This window comes from Hyperolius riggenbachi, chromosome 10 (assembly GCF_040937935.1).
Source record: "Hyperolius riggenbachi isolate aHypRig1 chromosome 10, aHypRig1.pri, whole genome shotgun sequence".
NCBI lineage: Eukaryota > Metazoa > Chordata > Amphibia > Anura > Hyperoliidae > Hyperolius > Hyperolius riggenbachi.
Genome location: NC_090655.1, coordinates 211,134,182 through 211,149,722, shown reverse-complemented (window position 1 = coordinate 211,149,722; position 15,541 = coordinate 211,134,182). Strand labels below are relative to the sequence as shown.

The 15,541-nt window shown below is 40.3% G+C and overlaps 1 protein-coding gene across 1 annotated transcript in view; it reads right to left on the bottom strand.

Annotated features, from left to right (window-relative positions):
- The window catches only part of LOC137536784 (octapeptide-repeat protein T2-like), a 124,668-nt gene that overhangs the window by 18,793 nt on the left and 90,334 nt on the right, over positions 1-15,541 (bottom strand). The window contains exons 6-9 of the mRNA XM_068258986.1: positions 11,273-11,336; positions 7,858-7,921; positions 4,666-4,729; positions 2,188-2,251 (exon numbers count right to left, since the gene is read on the bottom strand). Of these exons, the coding sequence (XP_068115087.1) occupies positions 2,188-2,251; positions 4,666-4,729; positions 7,858-7,921; positions 11,273-11,336 (256 nt within the window). The remainder of the gene's footprint in view (positions 1-2,187; positions 2,252-4,665; positions 4,730-7,857; positions 7,922-11,272; positions 11,337-15,541) is intronic.

The window sequence follows — 15,541 nt, the reverse complement described above, 5'->3', positions numbered from 1 at the left end:
AAAACAAAACACTGAAATGCACTCTTTATTTATCTCAGACTCACCTGTGTGCCTTCTATCACCATCTTTTTCTTTTTTTCCAGTCTTCCACCTCATCTTATGTCACCTTTACTGAAACAAAACACTGAAATGCACACTTTATTTATCTCGGACTCACTTGTGCTGCCGTCTTTCACCATCTTCTTTTTTCCAGTCTTCCACCTACTCTTCTGTCACCTTTCCTGAAACGAAACACTGAAATGCACACTTTATTTATCTTGAACTCACCTGTGCTGCCTTCTATCACCATCGTCTTCTTTATTCCCAGTCTTCCACCTCATCTTCTGTCACCTTTCCTGAAACGAAACACTGAAATGCACACTTTATTTATCTCGGGCTCACCTGTGTTGCCTTCTATCACCATCTTCTTTTTTCCATTCTTCTACCTCATCTTCTGTCACCTTTCCTGAAACGAAACACTGAAATGCACACTTTATTTATCTCAGACTCACCTGTGCTGCCTTCTATCACCATCTTTTTCTTTTTTTCCAGTCTTCCACCTCATCTTATGTCACCTTTACTGAAACAAAACACTGAAATGCACACTTTATTTATCTCGGACTCACCTGTGCTGCCTTCTATCACCATCTTCTTCTTTTTTTTCCAGTCTTCCACCTCATCTTCTGTCACCTTTCCTAAAATGAAACACTGAAATGCACAATTAATTTATCTCGGACTCACCTGTGCTGCCTTCTATCACCATCTTCTTCTTTTTTTCTAGTCTCCCACCTCATCTTCTGTCACCTTTCCTGAAACGAAACACTAAAAAGGAACACTTTATTTATCTCGGACTCACCTGTGCTGCCTTCTGTCACCATCTTCTTCTTTTTTTCTATTCTTCCACCTCATCTTCTGTCACCTTTCCTGAAACAAAACACTGAAATGCACACTTTATTTATCTTGGACTCACCTGTGCTGCCTTCTATCACCTTCTTCTTCTTTTTTCCAGTCATCCGCATCATCTTCTGTCATTTTTCCTGAAACGAAACACTGAAATGCACACTTTATGTATCTTGAACTCACCTGTGCTGCCTTCTATGAGCATCGTCTTCTTTTTTCTAGTCATCCGCATCATCTTCTGTCATTTTTCCTGAAATGAAACACTGAAATGCACACTTTATGTATCTTGAACTCACCTGTGCTGCCTTCTATCAGCATCGTCTTCTTTATTCCCAGTCTTCACCTCATCTTCTGTCACCTTTCCTGAAACGAAACACTGAAATGCACACTTTATTTATCTCGGGCTCACCTGTGTTGCCTTCTATCACCATCTTATTTTTTCCATTCTTCCACCTCATCTTCTGTCACCTTTCCTGAAACAAAACACTGAAATGCACACTTTATGTATCTCAGACTCACCTGTGCTGTCTTCTATCACCATCTTATTCTTTTTTTCCAGTCTTCCACCTCATGTTCTGTCACCTTTCCTAAAACAAAACACTGAAATGCACTCTTTATTTATCTCAGACTCACCTGTGTGCCTTCTATCACCATCTTTTTCTTTTTTTCCAGTCTTCCACCTCATCTTATGTCACCTTTACTGAAACAAAACACTGAAATGCACACTTTATTTATCTCGGACTCACCTGTGCTGCCTTCTTTAACCGTCTTCTTTTTTCCATTCTTCTACCTCATCTTCTGTCACCTTTCCTGAAACGAAACACTGAAATGCACACTTTATTTATCTCAGACTCACCTGTGCTGCCTTCTATCACCATCTTTTTCTTTTTTTCCAGTTTTCCACTTCATCTTATGTCACCTTTACTGAAACGAAACACTGAAATGCACACTTTATTTATCTTGAACTCACCTGTGCTGCCTTCTATCACCATCGTCTTCTTTATTCCCAGTCTTCCACCTAATCTTCTGTCACCTTTCCTGAAACGAAACACTGAAATGCACACTTTATTTATCTCGGGCTCACCTGTGTTGCCTTCTATCACCATCTTCTTTTTTCCATTCTTCTACCTCATCTTCTGTCACCTTTCCTGAAACGAAACACTGAAATGCACACTTTATTTATCTCAGACTCACCTGTGCTGCCTTCTATCACCATCTTTTTCTTTTTTTCCAGTCTTCCACCTCATCTTATGTCACCTTTACTGAAACAAAACACTGAAATGCACACTTTATTTATCTCGGACTCACCTGTGCTGCCTTCTTTAACCGTCTTCTTTTTGCCAGTCTTCCACCTACTCTTCTGCCACCTTTCCTGAAACGAAACACTGAAATGCACACTTTATTTATCTTGAACTCACCTGTGCTGCCTTCTATCACCATCGTCTTCTTTATTCCCAGTCTTCCACCTAATCTTCTGTCACCTTTCCTGAAACGAAACACTGAAATGCACACTTTATTTATCTTGTGCTCACCTGTGTTGCCTTCTATCACCATCTTCTTTTTTCCATTCTTCTACCTCATCTTCTGTCACCTTTCCTGAAACGAAACACTGAAATGCACACTTTATTTATCTCGGACTCACCTGTGTGCCTTCTATCACCATCTTTTTCTTTTTTTCCAGTTTTCCACTTCATCTTATGTCACCTTTACTGAAACGAAACACTGAAATGCACACTTTATTTATCTTGGACTCACCTGTGCTGCCTTCTATCACCTTCTTCTTCTTTTTTCCAGTCATCCACATCATCTTCTGTCATTTTTCCTGAAACGAAACACTGAAATGCACACTTTATGTATCTTGAACTCACCTGTGCTGCCTTCTATCAACATCGTCTTCTTTATTCCCAGTCTTCACCTCATCTTCTGTCACCTTTCCTGAAACGAAACACTGAAATGCACACTTTATTTATCTCGGGCTCACCTGTGTTGCCTTCTATCACCATCTTCTTTTTTCCATTCTTCCACCTCATCTTCTGTCACCTTTCCTGAAACAAAACACTGAAATGCACACTTTATTTATCTCAGACGCACCTGTGCTGTCTTCTATCACCATCTTCTTCTTTTTTTCCAGTCTTCCACCTCATGTTCTGTCACCTTTCCTAAAACAAAACACTGAAATGCACACTTTATTTATCTCAGACTCACCTGTGTGCCTTCTATCACCATCATTTTCTTTTTTTTCCAGTCTTCCACCTCATCTTATGTCACCTTTACTGAAACAAAACACTGAAATGCACACTTTATTTATCTCGGACTCACCTGTGCTGCCTTCTTTCACCATCTTCTTTTTTCCAGTCTTCCACCTATTCTTCTGTCACCTTTCCTGAAACGAAACACTGAAATGCACACTTTATTTATCTTGAACTCACCTGTGCTGCCTTCTATCACCATCGTCTTCTTTATTCCCAGTCTTCCACCTCATCTTCTGTCACCTTTCCTAAAACGAAACACTGAAATGCACACTTTATTTATCTCGGGCTCACCTGTGTTGCCTTCTATCACCATCTTCTTTTTTCCTTTCTTCTACCTCATCTTCTGTCACCTTTCCTGAAACAAAACACTGAAATGCACACTTTATTTATCTCGGACTCACCTGTGTGCCTTCTATCACCATCTGTTTCTTTTTTTCCTGTTTTCCACTTCATCTTATGTCACCTTTACTGAAACGAAACACTGAAATGCACACTTTATTTATCTCGGACTCACCTGTGCTGCCTTCTATCACCTTCTTCTTCTTTTTTCCAGTCATCCGCATCATCTTCTGTCATTTTTCCTGAAACGAAACACTGAAAAGCACACTTGATTTTATCTTGAACTCACCTGTACTCCCTTCTATCAGCATCGTCTTCTTTATTCCCAGTCTTCACCTCATCTTCTGTCACCTTTCCTGAAACGAAACACTGAAATGCACACTTTATTTATCTCGGGCTCACCTGTGTTGCCTTCTATCACCATCTTCGTTTTTCCATTCTTCCACCTCATCTTCTGTCACCTTTCCTGAAACAAAACACTGAAATGCACACTTTATTTATCTCAGACTCACCTGTGCTGTCTTCTATCACCATCTTCTTCTTTTTTTCCAGTCTTCCACCTCATGTTCTGTCACCTTTCCTAAAACAAAACACTGAAATGCACACTTTATTTATCTCGGACTCACCTGTGCTGCCTTCTATCACCATCTTCTTCTTTTTTTTCCAGTCTTCCACCTCATCTTCTGTCACCTTTCCTAAAATGAAACACTGAAATGCACAATTAATTTATCTCGGACTCACCTGTGCTGCCTTCTATCACCATCTTCTTCTTTTTTTCTAGTCTCCCACCTCATCTTCTGTCACCTTTCCTGAAATGAAACACTAAAAAGGAACACTTTATTTATCTCGGACTCACCTGTGCTGCCTTCTATCACCATCTTCTTCTTTTTTCCAGTCATCCGCATCATCTTCTGTCATTTTTCCTGAAACGAAACACTGAAATGCACACTTTATGTATCTTGAACTCACCTGTGCTGCCTTCTATGAGCATCGTCTTCTTTTTTCCAGTCATCCGCATCATCTTCTGTCATTTTTCCTGAAATGAAACACTGAAATGCACACTTTATGTATCTTGAACTCACCTGTGCTGCCTTCTATCAGCATCGTCTTCTTTATTCCCAGTCTTCACCTCATCTTCTGTCACCTTTCCTGAAACGAAACACTGAAATGCACACTTTATTTATCTCGGGCTCACCTGTGTTGCCTTCTATCACCATATTCTTTTTTCCATGCTTCCACCTCACCTTCTGTCACCTTTCCTGAAACAAAACACTGAAATGCACACTTTATTTATCTCAGACTCACCTGTGCTGTCTTCTATCACCATCTTCTTCTTTTTTTCCAGTCTTCCACCTCATGTTCTGTCACCTTTCCTAAAACAAAACACTGAAATGCACACTTTATTTATCTCAGACTCACCTGTGTGCCTTCTATCACCATCTTTTTCTTTTTTTCCAGTCTTCCACCTCATCTTATGTCACCTTTACTGAAAAAAACACTGAAATGCACACTTTATTTATCTCAGACTCACCAGTGCTGCCTTCTTTCACCATCTTCTTTTTTCCAGTCTTCCACCTACTCTTCTGTCACCTTTCCTGAAACGAAACACTGAAATGCACACTTTATTTATCTTGAACTCACCTGTGCTGCCTTCTATCACCATCGTCTTCTTTATTCCCAGTCTTCCACCTCATCTTCTGTCACCTTTCCTAAAACGAAACACTGAACTGCACACTTTATTTATCTCGGGCTCACCTGTGTTGCCTTCTATCACCATCTTCTTTTTTCCATTCTTCTACCTCATCTTCTGTCACCTTTCCTGAAACGAAACACTGAAATGCACACTTTATTTATCTCGGACTCACCTGTGCTGTCTTCTATCACCATCTTCTTCTTTTTTTCCAGTCTTCCACCTCATGTTCTGTCACCTTTCCTAAAACAAAACACTGAAATGCACACTTTATTTATCTCGGACTCACCTGTGCTGCCTTCTATCACCATCTTCTTCTTTTTTTCTAGTCTCCCACCTCATCTTCTGTCACCTTTCCTGAAACGAAACACTGAAATGCACACTTTATTTATCTCGGACTCACCTGTGCTGCCTTCTATCACCATCTTCTTTTTTTCTAGTCTTCCACCTCATCTTCTGTCACCTTTCCTGAAACGAAACACTGAAATGCACACTTTATTTATCTCGGGCTCACCTGTGTTGCCTTCTATCACCATCTTATTTTTTCCATTCTTCCACCTCATCTTCTGTCACCTTTCCTGAAACAATTTCCAGTCTTCCACCTCATGTTCTGTCACCTTTCCTAAAACAAAACACTGAAATGCACTCTTTATTTATCTCAGACTCACCTGTGTGCCTTCTATCACCATCTTTTTCTTTTTTTCCAGTCTTCCACCTCATCTTATGTCACCTTTACTGAAACAAAACACTGAAATGCACACTTTATTTATCTCGGACTCACCTGTGCTGCCGTCTTTCACCATCTTCTTTTTTCCAGTCTTCCACCTACTCTTCTGTCACCTTTCCTGAAACGAAACACTGAAATGCACACTTTATTTATCTTGAACTCACCTGTGCTGCCTTCTATCACCATCGTCTTCTTTATTCCCAGTCTTCCACCTCATCTTCTGTCACCTTTCCTGAAACGAAACACTGAAATGCACACTTTATTTATCTCGGGCTCACCTGTGTTGCCTTCTATCACCATCTTCTTTTTTCCATTCTTCTACCTCATCTTCTGTCACCTTTCCTGAAACGAAACACTGAAATGCACACTTTATTTATCTCAGACTCACCTGTGCTGCCTTCTATCACCATCTTTTTCTTTTTTTCCAGTCTTCCACCTCATCTTATGTCACCTTTACTGAAACAAAACACTGAAATGCACACTTTATTTATCTCGGACTCACCTGTGCTGCCTTCTATCACCATCTTCTTCTTTTTTTTCCAGTCTTCCACCTCATCTTCTGTCACCTTTCCTAAAATGAAACACTGAAATGCACAATTAATTTATCTCGGACTCACCTGTGCTGCCTTCTATCACCATCTTCTTCTTTTTTTCTAGTCTCCCACCTCATCTTCTGTCACCTTTCCTGAAACGAAACACTAAAAAGGAACACTTTATTTATCTCGGACTCACCTGTGCTGCCTTCTATCACCATCTTCTTCTTTTTTTCTATTCTTCCACCTCATCTTCTGTCACCTTTCCTGAAACAAAACACTGAAATGCACACTTTATTTATCTTGGACTCACCTGTGCTGCCTTCTATCACCTTCTTCTTCTTTTTTCCAGTCATCCGCATCATCTTCTGTCATTTTTCCTGAAACGAAACACTGAAATGCACACTTTATGTATCTTGAACTCACCTGTGCTGCCTTCTATGAGCATCGTCTTCTTTTTTCCAGTCATCCGCATCATCTTCTGTCATTTTTCCTGAAATGAAACACTGAAATGCACACTTTATGTATCTTGAACTCACCTGTGCTGCCTTCTATCAGCATCGTCTTCTTTATTCCCAGTCTTCACCTCATCTTCTGTCACCTTTCCTGAAACGAAACACTGAAATGCACACTTTATTTATCTCGGGCTCACCTGTGTTGCCTTCTATCACCATCTTATTTTTTCCATTCTTCCACCTCATCTTCTGTCACCTTTCCTGAAACAAAACACTGAAATGCACACTTTATGTATCTCAGACTCACCTGTGCTGTCTTCTATCACCATCTTATTCTTTTTTTCCAGTCTTCCACCTCATGTTCTGTCACCTTTCCTAAAACAAAACACTGAAATGCACTCTTTATTTATCTCAGACTCACCTGTGTGCCTTCTATCACCATCTTCTTCTTTTTTTCCAGTCTTCCACCTCATCTTATGTCACCTTTACTGAAACAAAACACTGAAATGCACACTTTATTTATCTCGGACTCACCTGTGCTGCCGTCTTTCACCATCTTCTTTTTTCCAGTCTTCCACCTACTCTTCTGTCACCTTTCCTGAAACGAAACACTGAAATGCACACTTTATTTATCTTGAACTCACCTGTGCTGCCTTCTATCACCATCGTCTTCTTTATTCCCAGTCTTCCACCTCATCTTCTGTCACCTTTCCTGAAACGAAACACTGAAATGCACACTTTATTTATCTCGGGCTCACCTGTGTTGCCTTCTATCACCATCTTCTTTTTTCCATTCTTCTACCTCATCTTCTGTCACCTTTCCTGAAACGAAACACTGAAATGCACACTTTATTTATCTCAGACTCACCTGTGCTGCCTTCTATCACCATCTTTTTCTTTTTTTCCAGTCTTCCACCTCATCTTATGTCACCTTTACTGAAACAAAACACTGAAATGCACACTTTATTTATCTCGGACTCACCTGTGCTGCCTTCTTTAACCGTCTTCTTTTTGCCAGTCTTCCACCTACTCTTCTGCCACCTTTCCTGAAACGAAACACTGAAATGCACACTTTATTTATCTTGAACTCACCTGTGCTTCCTTCTATCAGCATCGTCTTCTTTATTCCCAGTCTTCACCTCATCTTCTGTCACCTTTCCTGAAACGAAACACTGAAATGCACACTTTATTTATCTCGGGCTCACCTGTGTTGCCTTCTATCACCATATTCTTTTTTCCATTCTTCCACCTCACCTTCTGTCACCTTTCCTGAAACAAAACACTGAAATGCACACTTTATTTATCTCAGACTCACCTGTGCTGTCTTCTATCACCATCTTCTTCTTTTTTTCCAGTCTTCCACCTCATGTTCTGTCACCTTTCCTAAAACAAAACACTGAAATGCACACTTTATTTATCTCAGACTCACCTGTGTGCCTTCTATCACCATCTTTTTCTTTTTTTCCAGTCTTCCACCTCATCTTATGTCACCTTTACTGAAAAAAACACTGAAATGCACACTTTATTTATCTCAGACTCACCAGTGCTGCCTTCTTTCACCATCTTCTTTTTTCCAGTCTTCCACCTACTCTTCTGTCACCTTTCCTGAAACGAAACACTGAAATGCACACTTTATTTATCTTGAACTCACCTGTGCTGCCTTCTATCACCATCGTCTTCTTTATTCCCAGTCTTCCACCTCATCTTCTGTCACCTTTCCTAAAACGAAACACTGAACTGCACACTTTATTTATCTCGGGCTCACCTGTGTTGCCTTCTATCACCATCTTCTTTTTTCCATTCTTCTACCTCATCTTCTGTCACCTTTCCTGAAACGAAACACTGAAATGCACACTTTATTTATCTCGGACTCACCTGTGCTGTCTTCTATCACCATCTTCTTCTTTTTTTCCAGTCTTCCACCTCATGTTCTGTCACCTTTCCTAAAACAAAACACTGAAATGCACACTTTATTTATCTCGGACTCACCTGTGCTGCCTTCTATCACCATCTTCTTCTTTTTTTCTAGTCTCCCACCTCATCTTCTGTCACCTTTCCTGAAACGAAACACTGAAATGCACACTTTATTTATCTCGGACTCACCTGTGCTGCCTTCTATCACCATCTTCTTTTTTTCTAGTCTTCCACCTCATCTTCTGTCACCTTTCCTGAAACGAAACACTGAAATGCACACTTTATTTATCTCGGGCTCACCTGTGTTGCCTTCTATCACCATCTTATTTTTTCCATTCTTCCACCTCATCTTCTGTCACCTTTCCTGAAACAATTTCCAGTCTTCCACCTCATGTTCTGTCACCTTTCCTAAAACAAAACACTGAAATGCACTCTTTATTTATCTCAGACTCACCTGTGTGCCTTCTATCACCATCTTTTTCTTTTTTTCCAGTCTTCCACCTCATCTTATGTCACCTTTACTGAAACAAAACACTGAAATGCACACTTTATTTATCTCGGACTCACCTGTGCTGCCGTCTTTCACCATCTTCTTTTTTCCAGTCTTCCACCTACTCTTCTGTCACCTTTCCTGAAACGAAACACTGAAATGCACACTTTATTTATCTTGAACTCACCTGTGCTGCCTTCTATCACCATCGTCTTCTTTATTCCCAGTCTTCCACCTCATCTTCTGTCACCTTTCCTGAAACGAAACACTGAAATGCACACTTTATTTATCTCGGGCTCACCTGTGTTGCCTTCTATCACCATCTTCTTTTTTCCATTCTTCTACCTCATCTTCTGTCACCTTTCCTGAAACGAAACACTGAAATGCACACTTTATTTATCTCAGACTCACCTGTGCTGCCTTCTATCACCATCTTTTTCTTTTTTTCCAGTCTTCCACCTCATCTTATGTCACCTTTACTGAAACAAAACACTGAAATGCACACTTTATTTATCTCGGACTCACCTGTGCTGCCTTCTATCACCATCTTCTTCTTTTTTTTCCAGTCTTCCACCTCATCTTCTGTCACCTTTCCTAAAATGAAACACTGAAATGCACAATTAATTTATCTCGGACTCACCTGTGCTGCCTTCTATCACCATCTTCTTCTTTTTTTCTAGTCTCCCACCTCATCTTCTGTCACCTTTCCTGAAACGAAACACTAAAAAGGAACACTTTATTTATCTCGGACTCACCTGTGCTGCCTTCTATCACCATCTTCTTCTTTTTTTCTATTCTTCCACCTCATCTTCTGTCACCTTTCCTGAAACAAAACACTGAAATGCACACTTTATTTATCTTGGACTCACCTGTGCTGCCTTCTATCACCTTCTTCTTCTTTTTTCCAGTCATCCGCATCATCTTCTGTCATTTTTCCTGAAACGAAACACTGAAATGCACACTTTATGTATCTTGAACTCACCTGTGCTGCCTTCTATGAGCATCGTCTTCTTTTTTCCAGTCATCCGCATCATCTTCTGTCATTTTTCCTGAAATGAAACACTGAAATGCACACTTTATGTATCTTGAACTCACCTGTGCTGCCTTCTATCAGCATCGTCTTCTTTATTCCCAGTCTTCACCTCATCTTCTGTCACCTTTCCTGAAACGAAACACTGAAATGCACACTTTATTTATCTCGGGCTCACCTGTGTTGCCTTCTATCACCATCTTATTTTTTCCATTCTTCCACCTCATCTTCTGTCACCTTTCCTGAAACAAAACACTGAAATGCACACTTTATGTATCTCAGACTCACCTGTGCTGTCTTCTATCACCATCTTATTCTTTTTTTCCAGTCTTCCACCTCATGTTCTGTCACCTTTCCTAAAACAAAACACTGAAATGCACTCTTTATTTATCTCAGACTCACCTGTGTGCCTTCTATCACCATCTTCTTCTTTTTTTCCAGTCTTCCACCTCATCTTATGTCACCTTTACTGAAACAAAACACTGAAATGCACACTTTATTTATCTCGGACTCACCTGTGCTGCCGTCTTTCACCATCTTCTTTTTTCCAGTCTTCCACCTACTCTTCTGTCACCTTTCCTGAAACGAAACACTGAAATGCACACTTTATTTATCTTGAACTCACCTGTGCTGCCTTCTATCACCATCGTCTTCTTTATTCCCAGTCTTCCACCTCATCTTCTGTCACCTTTCCTGAAACGAAACACTGAAATGCACACTTTATTTATCTCGGGCTCACCTGTGTTGCCTTCTATCACCATCTTCTTTTTTCCATTCTTCTACCTCATCTTCTGTCACCTTTCCTGAAACGAAACACTGAAATGCACACTTTATTTATCTCAGACTCACCTGTGCTGCCTTCTATCACCATCTTTTTCTTTTTTTCCAGTCTTCCACCTCATCTTATGTCACCTTTACTGAAACAAAACACTGAAATGCACACTTTATTTATCTCGGACTCACCTGTGCTGCCTTCTTTAACCGTCTTCTTTTTGCCAGTCTTCCACCTACTCTTCTGCCACCTTTCCTGAAACGAAACACTGAAATGCACACTTTATTTATCTTGAACTCACCTGTGCTTCCTTCTATCAGCATCGTCTTCTTTATTCCCAGTCTTCACCTCATCTTCTGTCACCTTTCCTGAAACGAAACACTGAAATGCACACTTTATTTATCTCGGGCTCACCTGTGTTGCCTTCTATCACCATATTCTTTTTTCCATTCTTCCACCTCACCTTCTGTCACCTTTCCTGAAACAAAACACTGAAATGCACACTTTATTTATCTCAGACTCACCTGTGCTGTCTTCTATCACCATCTTCTTCTTTTTTTCCAGTCTTCCACCTCATGTTCTGTCACCTTTCCTAAAACAAAACACTGAAATGCACACTTTATTTATCTCAGACTCACCTGTGTGCCTTCTATCACCATCTTTTTCTTTTTTTCCAGTCTTCCACCTCATCTTATGTCACCTTTACTGAAACAAAACACTGAAATGCACACTTTATTTATCTCAGACTCACCAGTGCTGCCTTCTTTCACCATCTTCTTTTTTCCAGTCTTCCACCTACTCTTCTGTCACCTTTCCTGAAACGAAACACTGAAATGCACACTTTATTTATCTTGAACTCACCTGTGCTGCCTTCTATCACCATCGTCTTCTTTATTCCCAGTCTTCCACCTCATCTTCTGTCACCTTTCCTAAAACGAAACACTGAACTGCACACTTTATTTATCTCGGGCTCACCTGTGTTGCCTTCTATCACCATCTTCTTTTTTCCATTCTTCTACCTCATCTTCTGTCACCTTTCCTGAAACGAAACACTGAAATGCACACTTTATTTATCTCGGACTCACCTGTGCTGTCTTCTATCACCATCTTCTTCTTTTTTTCCAGTCTTCCACCTCATGTTCTGTCACCTTTCCTAAAACAAAACACTGAAATGCACACTTTATTTATCTCGGACTCACCTGTGCTGCCTTCTATCACCATCTTCTTCTTTTTTTCTAGTCTCCCACCTCATCTTCTGTCACCTTTCCTGAAACGAAACACTGAAATGCACACTTTATTTATCTCGGACTCACCTGTGCTGCCTTCTATCACCATCTTCTTTTTTTCTAGTCTTCCACCTCATCTTCTGTCACCTTTCCTGAAACGAAACACTGAAATGCACACTTTATTTATCTCGGGCTCACCTGTGTTGCCTTCTATCACCATCTTATTTTTTCCATTCTTCCACCTCATCTTCTGTCACCTTTCCTGAAACAAAACACTGAAATGCACACTTTATGTATCTCAGACTCACCTGTGCTGTCTTCTATCACCATCTTATTCTTTTTTTCCAGTCTTCCACCTCATGTTCTGTCACCTTTCCTAAAACAAAACACTGAAATGCACTCTTTATTTATCTCAGACTCACCTGTGTGCCTTCTATCACCATCTTTTTCTTTTTTTCCAGTCTTCCACCTCATCTTATGTCACCTTTACTGAAACAAAACACTGAAATGCACACTTTATTTATCTCGGACTCACCTGTGCTGCCGTCTTTCACCATCTTCTTTTTTCCAGTCTTCCACCTACTCTTCTGTCACCTTTCCTGAAACGAAACACTGAAATGCACACTTTATTTATCTTGAACTCACCTGTGCTGCCTTCTATCACCATCGTCTTCTTTATTCCCAGTCTTCCACCTCATCTTCTGTCACCTTTCCTGAAACGAAACACTGAAATGCACACTTTATTTATCTCGGGCTCACCTGTGTTGCCTTCTATCACCATCTTCTTTTTTCCATTCTTCTACCTCATCTTCTGTCACCTTTCCTGAAACGAAACACTGAAATGCACACTTTATTTATCTCAGACTCACCTGTGCTGCCTTCTATCACCATCTTTTTCTTTTTTTCCAGTCTTCCACCTCATCTTATGTCACCTTTACTGAAACAAAACACTGAAATGCACACTTTATTTATCTCGGACTCACCTGTGCTGCCTTCTATCACCATCTTCTTCTTTTTTTTCCAGTCTTCCACCTCATCTTCTGTCACCTTTCCTAAAATGAAACACTGAAATGCACAATTAATTTATCTCGGACTCACCTGTGCTGCCTTCTATCACCATCTTCTTCTTTTTTTCTAGTCTCCCACCTCATCTTCTGTCACCTTTCCTGAAACGAAACACTAAAAAGGAACACTTTATTTATCTCGGACTCACCTGTGCTGCCTTCTATCACCATCTTCTTCTTTTTTTCTATTCTTCCACCTCATCTTCTGTCACCTTTCCTGAAACAAAACACTGAAATGCACACTTTATTTATCTTGGACTCACCTGTGCTGCCTTCTATCACCTTCTTCTTCTTTTTTCCAGTCATCCGCATCATCTTCTGTCATTTTTCCTGAAACGAAACACTGAAATGCACACTTTATGTATCTTGAACTCACCTGTGCTGCCTTCTATGAGCATCGTCTTCTTTTTTCCAGTCATCCGCATCATCTTCTGTCATTTTTCCTGAAATGAAACACTGAAATGCACACTTTATGTATCTTGAACTCACCTGTGCTGCCTTCTATCAGCATCGTCTTCTTTATTCCCAGTCTTCACCTCATCTTCTGTCACCTTTCCTGAAACGAAACACTGAAATGCACACTTTATTTATCTCGGGCTCACCTGTGTTGCCTTCTATCACCATCTTATTTTTTCCATTCTTCCACCTCATCTTCTGTCACCTTTCCTGAAACAAAACACTGAAATGCACACTTTATGTATCTCAGACTCACCTGTGCTGTCTTCTATCACCATCTTATTCTTTTTTTCCAGTCTTCCACCTCATGTTCTGTCACCTTTCCTAAAACAAAACACTGAAATGCACTCTTTATTTATCTCAGACTCACCTGTGTGCCTTCTATCACCATCTTCTTCTTTTTTTCCAGTCTTCCACCTCATCTTATGTCACCTTTACTGAAACAAAACACTGAAATGCACACTTTATTTATCTCGGACTCACCTGTGCTGCCGTCTTTCACCATCTTCTTTTTTCCAGTCTTCCACCTACTCTTCTGTCACCTTTCCTGAAACGAAACACTGAAATGCACACTTTATTTATCTTGAACTCACCTGTGCTGCCTTCTATCACCATCGTCTTCTTTATTCCCAGTCTTCCACCTCATCTTCTGTCACCTTTCCTGAAACGAAACACTGAAATGCACACTTTATTTATCTCGGGCTCACCTGTGTTGCCTTCTATCACCATCTTCTTTTTTCCATTCTTCTACCTCATCTTCTGTCACCTTTCCTGAAACGAAACACTGAAATGCACACTTTATTTATCTCAGACTCACCTGTGCTGCCTTCTATCACCATCTTTTTCTTTTTTTCCAGTCTTCCACCTCATCTTATGTCACCTTTACTGAAACAAAACACTGAAATGCACACTTTATTTATCTCGGACTCACCTGTGCTGCCTTCTTTAACCGTCTTCTTTTTGCCAGTCTTCCACCTACTCTTCTGCCACCTTTCCTGAAACGAAACACTGAAATGCACACTTTATTTATCTTGAACTCACCTGTGCTGCCTTCTATCAGCATCGTCTTCTTTATTCCCAGTCTTCACCTCATCTTCTGTCACCTTTCCTGAAACGAAACACTGAAATGCACACTTTATTTATCTCGGACTCACCTGTGCTGCCTTCTTTAACCGTCTTCTTTTTGCCAGTCTTCCACCTACTCTTCTGCCACCTTTCCTGAAACGAAACACTGAACTGCACACTTTATTTATCTCGGGCTCACCTGTGTTGTCTTCTATCACCATCTTCTTCTTTTTTTCCAGTCTTCCACCTCATGTTCTGTCACCTTTCCTAAAACAAAACACTGAAATGCACACTTTATTTATCTCAGACTCACCTGTGTGCCTTCTATCACCATCTTTTTCTTTTTTTCCAGTCTTCCACCTCATCTTATGTCACCTTTACTGAAACAAATCACTGAAATGCACACTTTATTTATCTCAGACTCACCAGTGCTGCCTTCTTTCACCATCTTCTTTTTTCCAGTCTTCCACCTACTCTTCTGTCACCTTTCCTGAAACGAAACACTGAAATGCACACTTTATTTATCTTGAACTCACCTGTGCTGCCTTCTATCACCATCGTCTTCTTTATTCCCAGTCTTCCACCTCATCTTCTGTCACCTTTCCTAAAACGAAACACTGAACTGCACACTTTATTTATCTCGGGCTCA